The sequence below is a fragment of the Python bivittatus genome, unplaced genomic scaffold, assembly GCF_059951505.1.
Source record: "Python bivittatus isolate LINGU-HERP-01145 unplaced genomic scaffold, Pbiv_v1 ctg000020_np1212, whole genome shotgun sequence".
Lineage (NCBI taxonomy): Eukaryota > Metazoa > Chordata > Lepidosauria > Squamata > Pythonidae > Python > Python bivittatus.
The window spans coordinates 3,991,194-4,013,525 of record NW_028277030.1 but is presented as its reverse complement, the minus strand read 5'-3'; the positions used below and the strand labels follow the sequence as shown (position 1 = coordinate 4,013,525).

The 22,332-nt window shown below is 41.5% G+C and overlaps 1 protein-coding gene across 1 annotated transcript; it reads right to left on the bottom strand.

The window, feature by feature from the left end:
- Positions 1 to 2,365: 2,365 nt before the first annotated feature.
- Positions 2,366 to 17,711, bottom strand: RCAN2 (regulator of calcineurin 2). Its single transcript, XM_007440685.4, has 4 exons — positions 17,482 to 17,711; positions 9,500 to 9,673; positions 7,436 to 7,607; positions 2,366 to 3,597 (listed from the first exon to the last, which is right to left on the bottom strand). Exons 1-4 carry the CDS (start codon positions 17,566 to 17,568, stop codon positions 3,437 to 3,439), a joined length of 594 nt encoding a protein of 197 aa, XP_007440747.1. The 5' UTR covers positions 17,569 to 17,711; the 3' UTR covers positions 2,366 to 3,436.
- Positions 17,712 to 22,332: the final 4,621 nt, after the last annotated feature.

Genomic DNA, 22,332 nt, shown 5'->3' with positions numbered 1-22,332 from the left:
CTTATCCATAATTCCTAAAAAAAAATTATTGAGGGGCACACTGCTTCTTATGCTAATATACAGTCCTCGCAGCAAGTAGCTATTGATAGATGTCTCTTCCATGATTTTGTCTAATGTTCCTTTGTAAGCCTACTCTTTTTGTGCTGTATTCAATGATGAGATCTGATCAAGAAGCGCTAGAACCAATTGTGCTGCATTCAAATTATAGCAGGAGTATTATATGGTGCATATGGTACTATGGCGATGCTATTAGAAAAAGCATGATGCCTCTTGAATCTACAGCAACATTTATTTATTTACTTGTAGCATTCATTCATTCATTCATTCATTCATTCATTCATTCATTTATCTGAGACAAAATTCTAAGAAACTATTGGAGCTGCTTAGGAGGTATTTTATTCAAAGTGGACATTAGCTGCATCTTGTCACAGTCTCTGTCTCTGGAAAGCTGAGGTTTTTGGAGATCTGTATTATCTCCAGAAACCAAATTCTTACCAAGCTATAGTTGCTTTCATAAGTTAATAAAGCAGTGAAAACTAAACAAATAAAAAAATCAAGGCCAATCTTGTGACAGAAGACATTCATCCATTTATTATGGTATACAACCAATCAATATGAATCATCTTCCACAGGAGCCTTGCAATCCTGCTTGAGCTCTCCAGGATGGGTAAGTCTGAGGAATAGGAAGAAATAATAGATTTTGAACACCCCCTCAAGGCCTTCTCTTGCTATGCCTGATGGGTGCCAATCCCAGAGCTGACAACTCTGGCATAAGACTGAGAGGACGTAAGTTTGGAGTTGGGAGAGGCACCTTAAGCTGCCTCTCGAAACTATATGATCACTTTCACTCCAACAGACTTTGGAGGGCCAGAGCAGGCAGGGAACACTCTGAGTGCTCTCTCTCCAGCTGACCAATTGGGGTACAGAACATGCCATTCCCTTAGTATCCACCCCAAATTACTGCAGACCTTCAGCAATATATATCCATTCACTCCCCCATGCAAAGAAGAAAAATGAAATTTTTAGTTCTCCCCCACCCATTTTCAGCACATTAGTTATGAACGTTTCTCTACCGCCAATTCCCAAGACTCCAGATGATTTGATTATGTGCCATCAATTTAGTGTCAATTCTTAGCAACCACATATTTTTTTCTGTGATGATCTGTGCCTAACCTGGTCTTTCAGGTGTCCCATCATCACTATAGCTGAGTCCATCTACCTTGCTGCTGGCCTTCCTCTTCTTTCTCCTTCCATCTTTCCCAGCATCAGAGCCTTCTCTAGAGATCTAGGTCTTTGCATAATGTGTCCTAAGTATGATAATTTGAGTCTCTCATTTGTGCATCGAATGAGAACTCTGGGTTGATTTGTTTGATGATCCATTTGTTTGGGAGTTTTTTGGCTGTCTATGGTATTCTCAGGAGTCTTTTCCAACACTAAGGTTCAAAAGCATCAATACTCTTTCTATCTGACTTCTTCAAAGTCCGTTTTTTGCTTCCATAGAGCATTACAGGGAATCCCATGGCTTGCACGATTCTGATCTTTGTAGATTAGACACATCACGGCATTGAAGATCTTTTTCAAGGCCTTCATGGCTACTCTACCAAGTGCTAGTCTGCAGTGTATTTCTTGACTGTTTATTCCTTTACTACTGATGATTGATCCTAAAGGGCAGAAGCTATCTACCACTTCAGTATCTTCATTGTCAACCAGATGATTTAAAAACTTAAAAATCAACATGTATGTATGTATGTGTATATCAGGAACCAAAGATAACAACAGATTACCACCCAAAACCAAACATCCATCACCATCAGTAATCAAGTCACCAAAAGCCAGCCAGTAAGGAGGGTATCTGACACATCTCTGAGGATAAAGGGTTCTGAGTAGGGGGCCTGCTACAGATGCTTACCTTCTGGTCCATCCTTTGTTGTCTTGTGGGAGCAGGACTGTAACCAGCCCCTTTCTTCTAAAATATATGGGCTGGGCAGATTCCAACTGAAGGAAGTGGTCCCTGAAATAATCTGGAACTGAGTGATATGGTCTTTAGAGGTGATAACCAGCACTTCGACTTGGGTTTGGAAATGTCAGAGTCGTATTGCTGCAAGCAGAAAGATTGCCCTTTTTCATAACTTGGGTTAGAATGCAACTGAGCTAGATAAGCATAAGCACAGCTGCAAAACATGAGTGCTGAGATGATTTTAGAGTGATGGCAAAAGCATGTGGAGGTACCCTATATTAGCAGGAGGATGAATAATGACTTTCATCATTCTGTTTGCCTTCTGATTTATTTGTGTGCTTGTTCACTACTTTTAGCAACAGATATGACTGGTTGATTCACTCAGGCTTTCTCTGAAGCATAGAGATCTTATTAATATTAAAAGGAAAGTTCAGAAGAAAGAAAACATAATCTTTTGGGGAGGGGAGAGTCATCCGAAAACTTATTTCATTGTTATGTAATTCTATACATGTAAGATCATATACTGTAATGTTGAAGAAGCCAGTATCTTATTTTGAATGGTCCTGCCTTTTACTCTAAAATGATTGTCACTCAACCATCTGAATTCATTGTATAAGGAAACAAGGAGGATCTGCAATAAATGGTTGCCCTTAATCCCATGAAATCACTAAAGTAATTTAAATTTCAGTGAGGGCTGAACTGCCTTAATTTGAATTCAAGTAGTAGCTATGCACTGAAAATGCATGGAATTACCTCATGATGGTTGCATTTGTGCATTGAAAAGAACTTTTGTAAAACAAAAAGGTGCATAGTCATGATCAGCACAACTAAGGGCTGAATTCGGACTTTCCAATGCCACTGGTCAAGCTTGATTCTGTTGTTTACTCTGACAATGGCTCTCCAAGGATTCACAACTAGAACCTTTCTGCTCTCCGAGGTCCCTCTCCTCCCACTTCCTTGCAGATACAGTATTATAAGGTGGACCTAGGATGAGTTCTTCCATTGAACAAGAGTTCCTCCTAATTCAGGCCCAGAGAAGAAAGCTAAACTGCACAGTAAGCATAAGGAGAAAAACCTATTTGTAGAAATGTGCCTTGGAGCATGTGGGGATGGTTGATCTGAACAACATATCCAAACATTATTACCTCCACTTAATGAATGACATTTAAAGAATCTTGATTTGTGCAGTGCAATCCTATACATGTTTCCTTAGAAGAAAGGCTTGCTGACTTTATCCCAGGCTGCAGCCTAAGGAGGAAAATCCCTCCACCTAATCCCCCCTCCCTTTCCGTTCTGCAGGAATGTGACATAATTATGGCTACAAAGAACACATTCTGGGCCCTTTTGTTTCTTAGGCTCCATTGTCTCACAGGGAATATTCTAACAAACTAAATACTGGATTATACAGAGAGCCATGGCTGACTTCTACCAAGAGAAAACAGTGATACACAAAACAAGAGACGTTCTTCTTGGGGCAAGTCAGCTGCACACAGAGGATGGTAGGCTAGGACGTCGAGTCTGCGTAATTTGTGGCTTTGGTGTGTTATTTGGGTCTTCCTCTTCCGTTGCATGACTGTCACAGATGTGCACAACTACACTGGGGGTGGAGTCAGTACCTGCATGCAGTTCATATTTCTCACCTGGAAGCAAAAAAAATATTATTATTATTATTATTATTATTATTATTATTATTATTATTATTATTATACATTTATTATAGCCAACCATAGACTCTGGTCAGCTTACACATACAAATTCAAAGGGAAAAAAACAATTTAAAACATACAACCCTGCAGGCAACCTGAACTAAACAATCAAACAGTAACAAGTCAAACCAACCAAGGGGCCCCATAAACATATCAACCCCAGGCCTGGGACCAAAATCAAGTCTTAAGTGCTTTTTGGAACCCTAGGAGAGAAGGTACTGTCCTTATCTCTGGGGGGATAGATGCTGTTCCAGAGGGTGGGGGCCACATCAGAGAAGGCACACTTCCTTAGTCCCATAAGATGACAACATTTAATAGAAGGAACCTGAAGCATACTTACTCTGCTGGAACATACTAGGTGGTAGGAACAGTTGGAGATAGGCAGTCCCTCAGGTATCCAGGCCCTCTGCCATAAAGGCTTTATAGGTAATGACCAGCACCTTGAATTGTACCCAGAAGCCGACTGGCAACCAAGGCAGCTCGGGTAGCAGTTGTGACACATGGCCATACTGGGAAGTGCCCATTACTGCTCACGCCAATGCATTTTGTATCAGCTGTAACTTCCAGATGGTGTTCAAGAGCAGTCCCATGTAGCGCACATTTGCAATAATCCAGTTGTGAGGTGACCAAGGCCTGAGTAACTGTCTGAAGGGCCTCCCACTTGAGGAAAAGGTGCAGTTGGTGCATCAGATGAACCTGTGCAAAGGCCCTCCTGGCCATAGCTGCCACCTGCACTTCAAGCAGAAGGGCCCCCAAGTTGCACAACAGTCTAGAATGAGGAAGTGCTACCCCATCCCAGACCAAGGATGGAAATATCCCCGACCCTGGGGGACCATATGGCCTCAGCCACTCAGTCTTGGTAGGATTGAGCCAAAGTCTATTCTGCCACAGTCAGACCTGAACAGCCTCCAGACACTGGGTCAGTACATCAACAGTTTTACCTGCACAGCTCGGAGTTGAGATGTACAGCTGGGTATTACCAGTGTACTGATGATACCAAATTCCAAACTGACAGACGACCTTACCCAATGGTTTCATGCAGAGGTTAAACAGGAGAGGGAACAGCATCAAGCCCCGAGGCACCCCACAAATGAGGGGCCATGGGCATGACCTTCTTCCCTCCCCTGCCCTTGGCAACACCGACTACACTGATCACTGAGGAAGGAGGTTAACTGCTGCAACAGAGCACCTCCCACTCCTAACTCCCACTCCCACAGCCCACAGAAGGATACTGTGATCAATGGCCTCCAAAGCTGCTGAGAGATCAAGGAGCACCAGGATGGATGCACCACCCCCATCCCAGCTCTGCCAAAGGTCACTAGCAAGTGTGACCAGTGCAAGCATCTCAACTGCCTTTGTAGTGGCCAAAGTGTCCGGCCCATGGGCATGTCCATGTTGCTGTGCTGGAACTGGAAATTGTTCAGGGTTGTTGTTATGATTATGATTTCCCAGTGCAGCCCACATCCTTGGTATTTCCTGATGGTCTCTCATCCAGGTACAGCCAGTTTAGATTCTTTTTGATAGTTACTGTTAGTAGGTGCTGCCACACCCTATTTATTTATTTATTTATTTATTTACCAACCAAATTTCTCCCCCGCCCATCTCCCCTCAATGGGGGAACTCTGGGCAATAATGCAGAGTCACTTGAATGAAACAAGAGTAATTAAGTTAAAGTACTACAGTATCAGAATATCAGTAAAATAACAGTGGACATTTTGACTTAAAATTATAATTTAAAAATTTCTTATGTAGAACTTTAATACGTTATAAATGACCTGAGATACCATTTGTGACCTTGGAAAGGCAGACACCAATTTACACCAATAGAAGATCTATTATTCTAAAACCAAAATCAGAGTCTGGTAGCACTTTTTCAGACTAACACAAAAAGCTTATGCCTTTTAATAAAATTAATTCATCAGAAAAGGTGCTGCCAGACTCCTGATTTTTTGCCACCATAGATTAACATAGATCTCCTCCTACAATATTGTTTACTTCTGTAAACTATGCAATGGACACACATAAATACCATGTTATACAGGAAACCCACAAGTTGCAACACATACCTATATGCTTCCAGCTTCCATCCAGAAGACACCACCAATCTATTGTCTATAGCCAGGCTCTATGCTACAGCCACATTTGTTCTGACCCACTTGACACACATGCTCAACTGATGGAATTAAAACGGGGATTCAGGAGACTGAACTACCCACCCAATGAAATGAACAGACAAATCTATACAGCCAGATCAATTCCCAAGGAGGACCTATTAAAAGCCAGACCACAGAAACAAAACAATAGAAGACCACTGGTTATCACCCACAGCTCAAGCTATTCAAACACATTGTTAATAAGCGACAGCCCATACTGGACAAGGACACTGCACTTTCTTAGGCACTGGACAGCAAGCCCATACTTGCATACAGACAACCCCCCAATCTGAAGCAGATTCTCACAAGCAACAGAAAACAACAGAACAACGATATTCACATGGGAGCCAGATCCAGCAACAAACCCAGATGTCTAGTTCGCCCCTATACACACCAACAGCACCATGACAGGTTCCAATTATTTCATGCAGAAGATCAGAGACACTTTCACATGCTCTTCCTCTAATGTGACATATGCCATCATCTGCCAGCAGTGCCCCTCTGGATTCCACATAGGACAAACAGACCAAACTTTGGACAAAGAAATTAACCCTCACCCCAATTTAAATTTTATAGTAGTCTAACCACTGTATGAATCTGATGGAGTGAGGTGCAGCTCTTTGGTCAGCCTGTGCAGAGTATAAAAAGATGAGGGAGTCCCAAACCTCACTGGAGGACTTCTGACCCAGGCTGTCTGACTGCTGCATGTAGCATCTTCTCCAAAAATCCTATCCAGTGCCCAGTCAATTTGGCCTGGTGGAGGGGTGGTTTGTAAGAGTAAGTGAATGACATAATGAATAAGAATTGGCAATTGAAACTTTATAAATAAACCATTTTCTTTTATTATTTAAGTTTTGTGCCTATAGTCTCTTATCTACTGTTGTAGGAGATCCCAAACCTTTCAACTTTGGTCCCAAATGCAGCCACCCTTACGTTCCAAAGTAAAAAACAAGCCACTCTGGTTAGACCCTGGGAATTTTGTAACAGTTATCAGTGCATATTGCTACCTTCATACACTACTCCTTTTTTATTCGAAAGCTGAACTTTTGAGGAAGGAAGGAAGGAAGGAAGGAAGGAAGGAAGGAAGGAAGGAAGGAAGGAAGGAAGGAAGGAAGGAAGGAAGGAAGGAAGGAAGGAAGGAAGGAAGGAAACCATTTTCTGCAATACCACCATAGGCATGAGGGGCAACAAAGAAGAAAAAGCTAAGTAGGAGAAGAGAATGAAGAAAGGGATCCTGATATAGGGGGCTGAGAGGATGAGGAGGGAGGCAGAAAGAGTGAAAATGAAAAAAGATGGATGGAGAACAGCTACAGTATGTGCCTATGAAAAAAGAAGGGGGAGATAGGGAGCGTATGCATGAAAGAAAGGGAGTCAGGAAGGCAGGCAGAGGGAATACCAGCTCTGTCCACGCCCATGGCAGGCTTCAGCCCTCTGGTCTACTCTCATGTACCCCTCCATCAACATCCTGCAGCCCCAGAACACTCCTGATCACTCTTAAGTAACTGGAAAGAGGAATGGTGAGTCTAGCAATAATAGCAGACAGAAGCATCCATTACATCTGCCTGGCTTTCTGGCCTTCGCTTCCTAAACTTGAAAATATAAGGAATCATGAAACTGACCTGGTCCCAGTTTAGAAACAGCATAAAGGAGGTCATAATTGATGACTGGTGTATCATCAGTTTTTGGTTGCCAACCAATAGGAGGAGAGGCTGGAGGTGAGATGAGGAATTGCTTGGATGGCTGGGGTGGAGCCAAGTGGATGGCCTCTCTGTCATTCTCCAGAGCCTGGACCTTTAAAGAAATGAGGTTGGGGTTGGGGGGAAACAGACATGAGGATATTGCTCTAGGAGAGTGAGGACAGAAGAGTAAAACAGTTTTGCTCAGTCCAATACCCTCCAAATTTTGGGGACCAATTCCCAGCGGATTGTGAGTCTCAGGTTCAACTCATCTGGAAGGCCCCAGAAAGGGGAAGAAGGCTGCAGTGAAGGACAGAAAGTGGATCCACAGATAAATGCTTCTGATGCATGATACCATTTTCAGGTAGTATTGTGTCGCTGTGCTCCCCTTTCCAAAGGGATGGGCTAATGTAGCTGTCTAGGAGGCCAATGGAAACAAGCTAAATCTGTCCTTTTTGGCAGTCTGTGTTGCACTGGATTTGCAAAGAAAGCAAAGGGATGACTTTGCTCTCTGTAGGAAATCCTATAGCTCAAGGGCAGAGAAGGGTGATGTCCAAGCACCCACAAGGTTCCTTGCTTCAGCTAATTTATATATTTGATTATTTAATTCAGAAAAAGAAATGGAAATCTTACACTCTGCAAAATGGAGCAACCTCTAGCATTATCTTTATTGGCAAGAATGCCCCAGGTCCCATAAAGAGCCTATAGGCATTTTTAAACATTAAAAATGGTAGGTAGCTGCAGCCCACAGCTTTGCCTGGGATGTGCCCACTTACCTAGGAAAAAAGACAAAGATCAGCTGGAGTGGCAGTGAACATCAAGGGAGGTGGAACGTGTGAAAGGGAACCTTCACCAACTTGTATTCTGGCAAAGGATATTTTGTGACTGGCCATGCCATTATACTGAATAGGCAAAGCAACCAAATGTTCTCAGCAGTTCAAACGATGGCCATTGTCCCCTAACATTTACCTAGTCATGTTCTACATACATACCTTCCTGGTCTGGAATCAAGAATAAGCTACTGACAGGTGTTCTCTTAAAGGTAAGACTAACTGACCACACTTGAGGACCTCTGACTGGCTTTGGCATTCTGCTCTCTGATGTGCTGGTGCTTCTATGCCTTCTCCTGAGTTTTTCTTGGGTGGGTGATTGCTTCCTGATCTCCAGCCTTCAGTTGCATTTGTGGTGAAACAGCGTGGTAGGGTTCTTTTATCTTTAAATGTGTGGCTTGGTCCCTCTGGTGGTGTAGAGGGTGGATTGATACAAGTGCCATGTCTATGTGGATTGGTTAGACTATCAAAGCAATATTGCTCTGTAGTGTTGTTCAAAAGAAGAAGAGTTGTCCTTTCAGTCTGTCTGTTACCAGTGCACAGATTTTCAGCTATACCGAGATTGCCCAGCAAAAATGGGTGTGTGTTTATTTATTTATTGCACAGATTTAGAGGGCCACCCAACTCAAACAGTGTGACCCTGGGCAGCATGAATATATAAAAATCAGACCACAATGGCTCCTCTGTGTATTAAAAAGAACCCCCATGGTTTCACACTGCATGTAGGGAAAGTGGGAAACACACTAGGGCTTGAGAACAGTAAAGCTCTAAGCCACATAACTTGGTCATATTGACAGAAGTGCTTCATCACCAGCTGTATTGATTCATATTGCCTCTGTGTAAACTTGGTTGGTTGGTCCTGCAATACGGCAAGGTGAAACTGCTTTAAGTGATACCATAAGGAAGATATAGATCATAACATGACAAAGGTGGCAAAACATTGTTAAGAGTTCAGACTAGCAGGTGGCTGCTCCTTCAGCATCAATTATCTTGGGTCATTGCAAAGTCAGTCTAAAGTTAACTCTCTCTAATATTTTGGGCACTTTACCCAACTATATATACATTATTATGGTTTGTATAAGCTCCAATTTCAGTTCTGATATTAACCTGCTCAGAATTTAAATCACCTGGTCTATTCATGCGTGAAGAAAAATGCTTGTGTAAAAATGAATCTTACCTTTGCAAAGTAAAGCTTTAGTTTCTTCCCTTGGAACTGTGTTTCATGAAGTTCTGTTCTAGCATTAGCAGCAGATTTAGGGTTGTTGAAGTCAATTTTTATGCGTCGAAAACTTTTAAACAGCTGAAATGTCACACTGTCATCATAAGCACGGAACAAATTCTCAAATTTCTCCTGTAATGGTAAAAAGGTTATTTTTTTCCACTGTCCACTGTATTGAGATTTTGTTTTGTTATTTCCAGATAAAGCCAACCTTTTAGTATTTCTCAACTATGCAACTATATTACACAGGAAAACACTGTATCTCTGTAAATGCAATTTACAGAATTTAAAGAAAATAACAGTGTTGAGAGTTGAATTTTAGGACTAACATCTTTTATATACCGAAAGTCTTTCCTTTATTACCATCTTAGGCCAGAATTCATACATAAAATGTAACCATAAAAGAAAGTACATGTAGTAAAACAAAAATCAATGCATATATTAATCTGACCTTGGGAGGGGGAGGGGTACTTTACTATGATGAATCCTTGATGCTAAAAAGCCATATTTTGGAACTGTATAAGTTACCTCTGGGTTTCTGTCTTCCAGGAAGTAATGAATGTAAAATTCATTTGGGCCACTAGGCACAAAAGGACACATTTTGGTGTATTCCAATCCCTTTCTTGCAGTGATTTTACTCTTTATCACCCCAATCCCAGTACCTTCCAAGTGCTTGACAAACTTTCAGTATATTTCTCTTGCATTTCAGTATCTCAGTCACTCTCTAATTGCAACCTTTTTGCCCAAGAAACCCCACCATGTTAATTTGTCACTGATGGCATATTTGCGTACCTGCTTCCAGAAGGTCAATATTACCATCACTGAATCACAAGAAAAAGAAAGAAAAGGAAGAGGCTGAACCAGCAAGGTTTTGTTTTCTCTGGTAGCTGAGCATAAATAGCTACAGAGCCACAGAGCCCCCCAGACAGATAGGAAGGGGAAGTTGTGGTGTGGGTCAGTTGGAGCCCAGCAGATCACCAACCCTCCCAAGACACCACCGCAAGTCAGATTGAATGTCTCCATAGGAGATCTTCCATCTTTAGATGTAAAATACCATGTTCCTAACATTAACCCTAACTTGATCCAACTTCAGCCTGCCTGAGCAGTGAGTTGGCAGGGAGATGGACATTCTGTTGTGAGAACATGCCCTCCATAAATAGTGGGCTATCTTGAAGCTGGGGCAAGGAACTTGTGTGGATGACATGGTACTTTTGGTACACGGTACAGTATGGTACTTTTGTGTGTGTGGCTGTGTGCCTTCAAGTCGTTTTTGACTCCTGGAGACTGCATGGACTAGTCCCTGCAGTTTTCTTGGCAAGGTTTTTCAGAAGTGGTTTGATATTGCTGCCTTGTTAGGGCCAAGAGAGAGAGGGGGACTGGCCCAAGGTCACCCAGCTGGCTTTGTGCCTAAGGTGGGACTAGAACTCATGGTCTCCCGGTTTCTAGCCTGGTGCCTTAATTTGGTATTGTTAGTCACTCCTTAAATTTTGTTTTCTGGGTGACAAGCAATTTAAAGTTTAAAACAGTTTTAAAATACTATGTAATGAAATTTGACACTAAGTTTACATAAACATAGAGCCGCTAAACTCAGAGGGAGAGCATCATAAATCACAGCTCATAGGACTAGAAGACATTCTCATGACCATAAAAAGCACAGATACAATACGTACACAAATGGGAGCAGTGCAGCCTTCTTAATAGTGGCCATTCGCAAAACATGATGGGTGTGCCACAAAGTTTCTGACATGGGTGAGTAGATCATAGGTTCTTACCACATGATATGTATTAATAAGTTCCCCAGTGCAAGAATGTTTGCTTTGTACCTAATCATGAATAATCAGTCCAGAAGATCATTCTGTTTGTATCTCCTACTTTTCATTTCTGTCTGACTTCATTGTTTATTCTTTCCCATCTCTACCTATAGACTTCTCTCTCAATATAATCTGCCAAAGTGGGCTGTAGGGAACAAAAGCTATTATGTCAGTCTTAACATACTGCAAAGGTCTTTACTGCTCTTTCTTTAACCAACTAAACAGATCAATCAATAATAAAGCAAAGGAGGTCCTGCAGCCAGCTAAATGCAGTGAAGCCTAATTTTAATAGATTAGTTACAGGAAGGCGTTTGATCTTTCCCAGAGTGTGGTAAATCAAAGATTAAGTCATTAGAGTGATGCACATGACACAAGTGACATGACTTGCATGATGACTTCATTGCACCAATGATGCAAATTACACAAATATAATTTATAATTATGCAAATGACACATTGCATAAATACACTGATGCAAATGATGCAAATCACCACAGAATTTAATCCACTACATGTGAAATGTTCATTGCGCTGAGGACCAGAAAACGGAGGTTTCACTGTTGCAGCCAATTCTCAATCTCAACAATGTTGAGCAGTCAGTTGCTATATCTAAACATGTAGGCAATCCCTAAAACAGAGAGGAGAAATGCCAAATTGGCTGCAAAGGGTTCCAGCCTTCACAGATTTTAGGTAACTCAAAAGAGTGTGCACATTTGTTCACTTGTCCAGAACTGTTCATTAGGTGAGATGTTACAAAAGAACGGGATACGGAATAAGCAATAAAATCCAAAAATTATGCCCAAAATTTAAGCCATGAAAAGCAGTGAAAATGTATCCCAAGATAAAAGTGGGGACTGAATGCAGAGAAGGTATAAGGTGGTTTTTTGTTTGTTTTTTGTTCCTCTGAGTCAGTTTTTGACTCCTGGTGACTGCCTGGATGAGTCTCTGCAGTCTTTCTGGCAAGATTTCAGAAGTGGTTTGTCCTTGCTTGCTCCCTAGGGCTGTGAGAGAGGGACTGGCCCAAGGAGAGTTGTCAGGGTATTATATTTGACCTTTTTAAGGATATGAAGTTTTCTTCAAGGTAACGTTATTTTGCCAGGCAACTCTTTTAAACTACAAACGTATTCCAACAACTTATACTGTTGAGGCCTGTTAAGATTCATTTGTAGAACACTTGATCAAGTTCCATTAGCTTCAGATTCACACAGAAAAAGTAGGAAAGGGCAGTCTTTCCCCAACTTCTCTGTTTGCTGGAGAAAGTATTCTCTCACTGAATATAATACAGCTAGTCCTCGTATAATGACCACAGTTGGGACCAGCAACTCAGTTGTTAAGCAAAGCATTTGCTAAATGGAACCCCGACTGTGCTTATGATCTTCCTTGAGTTTTCTTTTGCTTTACAGGCCTGCGAAGGTCATAAATGCGAGGATTGGTCGCAGTTACTTTTTCATCACCATCGTAACTGAGTCAGTCACTAAATGAGGAATACCTGTAGAAGAGAATACATTAGCTGTCCTAGGTGTCTTCAGTTCTGGGAGCAGGGAGCAGGACCAGATGGGCTTAGGGATTCAAGCGATCCTAGTTGCCCTATGCCAGTTTTGGCACCTTTCCTGGACTGGGAAATCTCCTTCCTTTCCAGAGCAGAGAAGGTGAGGTGACCCTATTGTTGATGCCATAGGAGCAGGGATGACCCTAGCAAGAGTCCACAACATCAGAATGGTGGGCAGGACCAGGGATTGAAGCCCCACTCCCTTCAAACATGCATTGCACATATTGCAGGTATGCAGAAAAAGACAGGGCTTCAATTTCCTGTTCATGCTCACTATTTTGATGTCATTGACCATCTGTGAAGATACCCCTGCATAGGACGGCACCCTTAAAGCACCAAGTTTGCTAAAAGTCTAATGATAAAATCCATCCAATCCAAGGAACTGGAATTTGTAGCAGAACATTGTCCATGGTGTTGGAAAAGTATGTAAAAGCAGATTAATATGTTGCTATGCAGGACCAAGGAATTCCCCACTATGAATTCCTGGAATGGAGCAGTGGTGGCCATTCAGTTCTTATTACGGACTGGTGCAACTGATTTTAATAAGGAGCATACCATGAATAAGAAACACAAAATAATAATAATAATAATAATAATAATAATAATAATAATAATAATAATAATAATAATAATACACCACACAGGCCTCCTTGCTGGAAAGAGACTATAATGTGAGTTCCAAGCTTGGTTGTGAAATAGGCATGCTTTTTCAGGTGGAAAAAGTGCAAAGGGGAGGGGGATTTTTCATCCTTCCATTTGTTTTCATGCTTCTGCTGGTCATTTAGCAATCACCTGCAGAATTAACTTGCTGCCTCCGTACATAGCCAAATGGGAGAGCTGCTCCACTCCTTTTAAGAAGCTCCATTTAAGCTGAACTGCTGGCTTCCAACCCAAGCAGGCAGAGAATGTTAAATATTTAGGAAAGAAACGATGGGAGAGCAGAAAATAAGTCAGAAGTTTAGTCTGTATTTTATATGCTATAAATCCCATCTGCAACAGTAGATGAGGAACCCTGTTTTAATCAGCACACGGAGATGAGACACGAGGGAGGAATGAAGTTCTTTGCTGCCTCTGCTTTCTGGAGAAACACAATCTATCAGAGCAAATTACACTTTGGTGGAATATGCTGAAGTTGAGGAGTAGTGAGTTAGAGTGACAATGTTACTGACGCCAACCTTGAGAAGGCAAAGCCGGCAGCTGTGCCACCAGTACCAGAGAGATGCTGTGTCACCTTGCCTCCCTCCCTGGGGGTGGAGGTGGGGAGACAAAGCTGCTGAGCGGAAGCAGAATTTGGCCGCAGACAGCAAGATCAAAGCAAATCAAATTTGCAAGGTAAAAATCAAAGACAACAAGAAATAAAACCACCATATTGAAGTTGCTCTCTTCCTTATACAATCACCTCTTTAAATCAATTGTTCATAACTTCGTGATTGTATAGTTTCTCATCATTGGTGCCATTACAGCCGATATGAGCACAACTGAAGAGTCCTGCTGGATCAGAGAATAGGCCTATTTCATCCAGTTGTTCCAGGAAGTCCACAACTAAGCCATGAGGGCAATAGAGCAACCCTGCTTCTGGAGGGTGCTGGCAGTCAGTCTATATCAAATCCATTGGAGTTCTTTCATTTGCTTTGATGTATTGATGTCATTGGCCAGGAAACCTGTACAAGTTATTTTTTACTTGTAACTGGTTAGATGGATATTTTGTAACTTGTCTACAGAAATAACAGTACAGTACCGTTGAATTTGCCATAAGCTTTGTTAGGCATATACTTTATTATAAATATGATATGGCTAATATATTATCTATTATTGTTATAGTAGCTTCTATGAGAACTAAGATAAATTTATTTTTTTCCCTTTAATCTGTTTGGGATTTCCTTGCTGATGGGAGGAGCAAAGCAGATTATATATATTAAACTAAATACCATTTCCCACTAATGGGTCATTCCCCCCCTCTCTCTCTCGATCGCTCCTCCATTGGATGGATGGATGGATGGATGAATGGAGTTTAGATATAGATGTAGATATAGATGTAGATATATATTAGTTCTGCTGCTGGCAAAGGAAATTCAAACTACAAAAAAGAGGCAGCATAGCCTCATTGCCAATGTCTAGGAACAGTTTGCATGTTGGCTATAACTTGTGAAAAATTATTTAAAGAGAGAGAGAGAGAGAGAAAGAGAGAGAGGGGTCATTTGTTGCATTTGCTGAAGATTTTGCCCAAGGTTTGGGGGGGAGGGGGTTTCAGCAACATGCCCCTCATTTGACTCCTATGCAAAATGCCACTGATGGTGGCTTCTCCTTTCCTTCCTATCAGTTGTCCCCCCAAATGCACAGATGAGTCAGTAACAGCAGCCGCTGCCTCTTGCTTCCCGTTGTTGCTCTTTGACCTACCCGCTCAGGAAAATGAGCGAGCCACCAAAGCAGCCAGCAGTGCTGCTCCTGGAAGCCATCGTGTCTCATCCTGTGATCATTCCACAAATGGAAGGAGCAAAGGCGGCCCATCCTCTGCTTCTCTAACAGAGGAGATGAAAAGGGAAAAGGAATCAGGGGAGAAAAGAACACCGCACAGGCCCAAGAGTGCCACTAGTGCTCCAGCTGAAAAGCAGAGTGGATTCTGCAGGTTAGGAGTTGACTGTGGCTTCTTTGGAGAATTTGGCAGCTTTCTGGCAATGGAGACGAAATGCTATCCCTCCTTTTTCTTCCCCCTTCGCTTTTCCTGCCCAGAGGGGATACAGCTCTGGATTTCTCCCTCCCAACTTCTACTCACATTTTTGCCAATAAAAAGCCTGGGGACAGGCCGGGCGGTTCTCCTCGGGAGTCGCTGCTACAGTTCTCCCTTTCCCCTGGCTGAGCTCGGTAACCCTCGTCCCTGAACCTACCCTTTGGAATGGGTTGACAGGGTCCAAATCCAGAGCTCCTGAGTATAAGCTATTAACAGATGTGCCTAACTTTTTCCAAACTGCATCTGGGTTATAGCTCTTCATCTTTTTTCCTGCCCAAAGGGCTTCATTTCTATGGAACCATATACATGTGTTACCTATAAGCCGTGCATTTCTTTTCCTCAGTGGCTTGTTTTGAAAGAAACCTGAATGGAGTGTGAGAACAAGTGTCTAAGAAAGGGAGACTTTTTTTCCACCTACTGTAACAAAATGTTGAGCACCCCCTGCCAATCAGGGGAAGCCTTTAATTGAAAACTGCCAGAAGACTGAATCTGGTGATCATACCCTTGCTTTTTTTCCCACCCTGGCTATATTCGGATTATTACTATACACTGCAGTGACTTTGGCTATGGCTTGAGATTCTAAGTTTGTCTTAAAAGAAAAATGAGAATGATAGTTAAACATTAATTGGGATGCTTCACTAGGACCGAGATGCTTTTAATGACGTCAACATATTTCCAGTATTTGATTATATCCTCATCTTTGCAGTTTACAGACTACATCAAACCCTCAGCTTGCAACAAACAGAAGATACTGCATGCATAACAAACCTCTCTCTCTCTCTCTCTCTCTGTTGTTCCTCCCCCCTCCCCCCCCCCCAATGCAGAAAGAGAAGCTCAGGAGCCCAGGAGAGTTTCATCCTATCACATGCTCCTAGAAAAGAATAAATCTATTAAAAAGGATTATCAATGGTACAACGTGAATATGAAATACCGGTTGTTACCTGTATTCAGAATTAAGTTTAAAAAAAAAAAAACCCAAACTGACAATATATTTCATTCACCCTCTGCCACTGATATAATATTTCCAGAAAATAAAACCAACTGCAGTATTGATTTTGCCTGCTACTTCAGGGCTGACAAAGTCTTTCCTTTTCCTTTCTCTGATACTGCAGTATGGTACTGAGATGGGCAGATGCAATATACTGTGCTCTTTACAAATATTTTTTAAAGGAAAGCTTTTCTGACTAGGTACACTAATAGTTTTTCACAACATTCTTCTTTATTTTTAAGCTGCTTGGCACCAAAAAGGAAAACAATATGACTATAATTAGATCTCCACAAAAGGAAATCAAGAGGAAATATGAGAAATGTACCTCAGCTTTTCAAAATTTCATGCAAAAAAGTTGAACTGTCCAACTTGGGCTGAAATGCTGCAATCCTTTTAACTCAGGTGAGTCACTCACATTATTGGCTACACAGTGCAAAGTCATAGATACTTTTTCAGTTAAATGATATGTTCATATACAAACACTGAACAAGTATACTCAGAGAACATACACCCACATGCATTTACAATTTATTCCTTTATTTGCTCTGTCCAAAAATACTTTAAAAAACTAGATCATTTTGTGTTTAGCACCAGACTGAAAAAACCAAGGAGAATTTACTATTTAATGAGGGTTTCATTTGTGATGCAAATGAAATTATTAGATTTATTAGATCACAAACCCATTTTAAAAACAAGATGAAGGAATAGCTCCATAATCTTTTCATACTAGATTCCCAACATTCTGGTTGTTATGGTGATAAACATGACAATCTGATCTGCTTTTTTGCAGGACATCAATCATTCTTGTAATCCTGTAAGTGTCCTTGTCAGAAACATCTCTACAGAATGAAAGGCATGCACATACCTTAACATCTTGGTTGGTAAATACCTCAATATCCACTACACAGGCAACCAGAGAGGAGACATCACAGTCCATGTCATGGGCTGGCATTCCCTCCCTGACATAAATCAAGAGCTTACGTAGCCCCAGAGTCAAGAAAATAAAAGAGCTTTCTAACTGTTCAGAATGCTCCTTCAAGGCTCAAAATGCTCCTTCGAGAGAGAGAGGCACCAGCTTTTCTCTCTGTTGTCCCTGGTCTCTGCCTAATTCAACCTCCAGCTAAATAAGCAAAGCCTAGTGCCAGCACAAATCCATTTCTCATTGCAATGACATCACTACAAAGACTGATATCAGCTTAGTTTCTCTCCCCCCCCCCCAACTCTTCGCTCCCTCTGCTTTATCATCTCTAGAGCAAGCCGGACATGATTATGTGTTTCGTCTGAACCCAGACTAAATCAATTATGGCAACCCAGGCCAGCACCTGAGTCACCATAGCTTTTTCAGCCAAGCGCTCTGTGGGCAAAATATTAATTCTGTGTTTCAAATTTGCCTTGAGAATTAAAATTCAAGATGCACATCCTACAATGTCCTGCTTTTGGAAAAGAAAAAGAAAATACTTCTTGCTTGTCCTGTGATGCTTAGAGTTAGAGCTACTGCCATTTTTTTCTGATAGAATTCATGTGCCTTTAACAATAAAAAGAAAGAAGCTCTTCCTTCTAGTATCTGTAACCTGCTAAATATTATCCTCTTAAGTTGCAGTTAAACATACAGGATGACATGTCAGAAGCAAGTGGTGGAAACTGTGCTCTCAGGAAGTTGTGAAGAGGTGATTGAATAGATCTAACTGCAGGATGCCAGGAGAAATCTATGCACAGAACACACTAATTCCACACCATCACCACCACCATGGCCCTGTTCTTCCTGCTGGACTGAAATCAGCATGAGGTGCCTGATGCAGTGAGCTCCTGGCTCTCATGGAACAAGCTTTTCTCTTGAGGACAAGAGCGTTGACGGGAAGAATGAGATAGAAATGAAGAATGTACACAAATCCTTCCAAGAAGATTGATAGAGAAAGGTCCTAATGCTATGCTGGTAACCTGCACTGCTCTCAGGGAGAATAGGCACACATACATATTACACCAAGAGAAAAGTAAAGATTTCATAGGGAGGTATTCCTTAGATGATGGCAATTGTCCACATGGGGATGGATTATGAGATGACTATGATGGACAATTCGAAACATACAGGTTTGTACTACATATGTCTTGATTGTATTTCCAGACTACATAGACCTTGGCTCTTGGGTGATGGTGGCTCCTCCTCAGTGAGTAAGGGGACTTCTTGTGTATTAGGTTCAAACCTGAGGAAGTGGACAGGGTCCTTAAGACTGTGAGCTCGGCCACCTGCTCTCTAGATCCATACTCCTCCTGGCTTGTGAAAGCAGCCTGGGGGGTATCATGTGCGTGGGTTCTAGAGATGGTGAGTTCTTTGTTGAGTGACAGGGTTGTTCCTGTGCCTCTTAAGTAGGCTTTGGTTCACCCCCTCCTCAAAAAGCCATTGCTGGACCCCACGATACTGGACAAACTTTGTCCAGTATCCAACCTCCCCTATTTGGGGAAGGTGATTGAGGAGGTGATTGCGCAGTAGCTTCAGAGGACCTTGGATGAAGCAGATTATTGGATCCTTTTCAGTCAGGGTTCAGACCTGGGTATGGTACAGAAATGGCATTGGATGATCTCTGGTGTGGGTGATATGGTGGTTGTTCATCCATCCTTGCCTTACATGACCTCTCAGTGGCTTTTGATACCATCAACCATGGTATCCTTCTGGACTGACTCAGAGAATTGGGGGTGGGTGGCATGGTATTGTGCTGGCTCACCTCCTTCCTCCAGGGTTGGTTCCAGTCAGTGGTGACTGGGGAGGAGAGTCAATCAATCAATCAATCAATCAATCAATCAATAAGAGACATGATAATGAGATGGGCATGCCACTGGGTTAGTACATGTGGGTTTGCTGCCTCTACATCCACCTGATGCATGTATGTTTTCTTATTAGGGGTATTGTGGTACATTTCCAAAGATGCTACATTAATTGAATTGTTTAGTTATCATCTGGCTATATGTATTACTATATCCCGCCCAGACTGAGGGATATATCCAATACAGACATGTATTGGATATGGTAGCTGGAGGAGTATTAATGTATCTCTAATCCTGGCATAACAAGATAATAGAATTGCTTAATTCTTTAAAACCCCATACAAAAAAATCACTGAAAAATGAACTGCACCATACTTAACAACTCCAAGAAATCAATTTGTAGTCTTCACAAATGTCCTGTTATCCTAAATGTTATTGATTTGCAGAAAGAAAAGTTTCTTCATAGCTCTTCAGTTTATCCTTTCTGGAGATACTTGGAACATCATTATTAGTTTTCAGAAACACCAGAAAGATATGTGTACTTAGAAATAGGCAATTGTTTGATTGCAAATACTAGGGGATGCAAAGTCCCTAGGCACTGAATTTTGAAAAGCAGTAACTGAACAGATTTTTTTTAAGTTCAGTTTTTTTATGGCTCAGAAACTTTTGGTCAAATAAAGCTAATAGCCTTCCAATCCTATATTTAGAATGGCTGGATTTAAAAAAAAAGACCCTCTGCTTTCATATTCAATATTTATACTACTACATTTAGGACCATAAAGATTTGGATTCAGCAACATCAATGCTTTTGCTTCTATTCTTAGTACTTTTCGAGTTCTTACAGTTTAGGTTTTGGTTTCTGCTTAAATAGACATCTTGGAGCCAACCCATGTCATTACAGGACAGGATTTCAATCATAATCAACAGTGAGGCAGGTTTTTTTCTGCCAAGTAAAACTGCCCTCATCGCCATGTCCCTTCTCAAGTGGCCATGCCCATTTAGCAACACCCTCTCAGGTCTCTGCTCATATTGTTCTCTTTCTTCTTTTTTTAAAAGAAAGAGGCAATTTAATTCAAGTATTTAGATTTCTAACATAATGATACATTTTCTATCCCACTTAAGTGCCTCTTTCTTTCAAGAAAGGAGATGGTCGAAACAAGAAAGGGTAATTGGGAGAAGGAGTAAAACTAAAATGCAAGTCACAGCACCATTTTATCTCTAGCACAGAGTTATATTTGCCAGGCCGCGAGCAAACCTCAGAGAAAATAAGTTGTGCCTGGTGGCAAGTCCTCTGTGGAAATTTAAATTTTATGGAGGAATTCTCACATTATTGCTCCATTTTATGTCAGTGCTCTGTACCTGATCATAACCACTCACTTCCACCATCAGGTATTGTTCCATTATCTTCCACTGAGAGGGAAGAACAGATTTTATCCCTCTCAGGGGCATGATAAACCCCACCAAATCTCCTATAAAAACTGCAATTTTATTTAATTTCAAATACATACAGAACTCTTCCACACTGTCACTGTTTCCACTCCTGAATCCCTTACAACAGTTTGAAGCCAACTCACCATAATCTTTGCTGCCCCTGACCAAAAAGCAATCCTCTCTCCAGCTGACCAACGGAAGAGTGCAAAGCCATAATTCAATTGGCAGCTTGTCCCTCCTCACGCTGTCTTAGTTGATGCTGAGCAGTCATCTGAAATCAGTCCATCAATCAGAATACATGTAGTTACTACAAGAAGGAGTTGCAAAATCCCTTGGCTGCCTTTAAAACATCTATGAAAGAATAACATCTTGGCACGATGCTGTGATGTCTGAACTGCTACTAGGAGAGGCTGGCTAAAACCCAGGAACTGGGGAGAGGTGTAAGTCAAGGGATTCTGCCGACAGGAAAATGGCCAACTCACATGAAAAGATTGCCTGTAGTATGATTTCCACAGCTGAGCCAGAAATAAGTGGCAAAGAGATCTGATGACAACATGGCACCAAACTAGTCTGGGGCTGATTTTTGAAGCAGCGTAGTAACCATGTAGAAATGCCCACCGACTTTCCAGCTTCTCAAGGACAAGGCATGCATAATAGTTGGGGCTCTTTCCCATGCAGAATCTCATTGTTCAATGATTAAATTCAGTAGTCTTAGCTGTATAATACACAATGGTAGATGGGTTGGCCATGCTGCTGTATTTTTGATCAGGAAAAACAACTTGCACTGTTGCTTAATCTGTTTCGTCAGGAAATACACATCTTTGCTATCTACCTGCCAGTGAACAAACAGTGCAGTATTAACATCAGTGCTGCTGTTTCATATATTGCTTTGTTTATGGTCTATTTTAGGACAAAGAACACTACAACATTAAAAGTTTAGGCAAAGTTTTTATACATCCTTCTTCATACTGTAGTTGGTCCAAGAAAACTGGGAAAACTTGCTGCCAAACTTTAGTAATGGGATTTTCCACTTACTTTTTGGGGGGGTAAAAAGTCAAAGAAATTGTGTTAGGTTTCCAAAAGACTTAATCTGTCTATTAAGGTTTTGATTTTAAAAAGTCTACCTCAATGGATTGAAAATTCTGATCACATAATCTGCCATTACCCTGGTAGTCTGCGGCTGCCCAAAAAAGAAAGCAAAGCAAAAATGATTGAAAAAAGAACTTTCTTTTATGGTAAAAATGTTGTTTGCCCCTCTTTTAATCACACATAACAATATAAGAAAAGTCTGCTGATTCAGGTCAGGACCCATCTTAATCCTGCATTTTGTTTCTCATCGTGCTCAATGAGATGCCCTTGAGTGTTCCCAAAGAGGAGATGAAGACATAACCATCTCCCCACTTTGTTACCCTGCAATTAGGATTGGGAGGCCTGATGCCCCCAATTCAGAGATAGTGAGTCTCCAAGACTAATGGGTGTTAGTAGATGGATCCTCCACAAATGTATTCAGTTTCCTTTAAAGCCA

Coding starts and splice junctions, on each gene's coding strand:
- RCAN2 (XM_007440685.4), bottom strand. CDS start 17,568: ATGCCAGCCCATGACATGGACTGTGATGTCTCCTCTCTGGTTGCCTGT. Junction 9,674..17,481: donor TTACCAACCAAGATGTTAAG/GTATGTGCATGC, acceptor TTACCATTACAG/GAGAAATTTGAGAATTTGTT. Junction 7,608..9,499: donor TAAAGCTTTACTTTGCAAAG/GTAAGATTCATT, acceptor ATTTCTTTAAAG/GTCCAGGCTCTGGAGAATGA.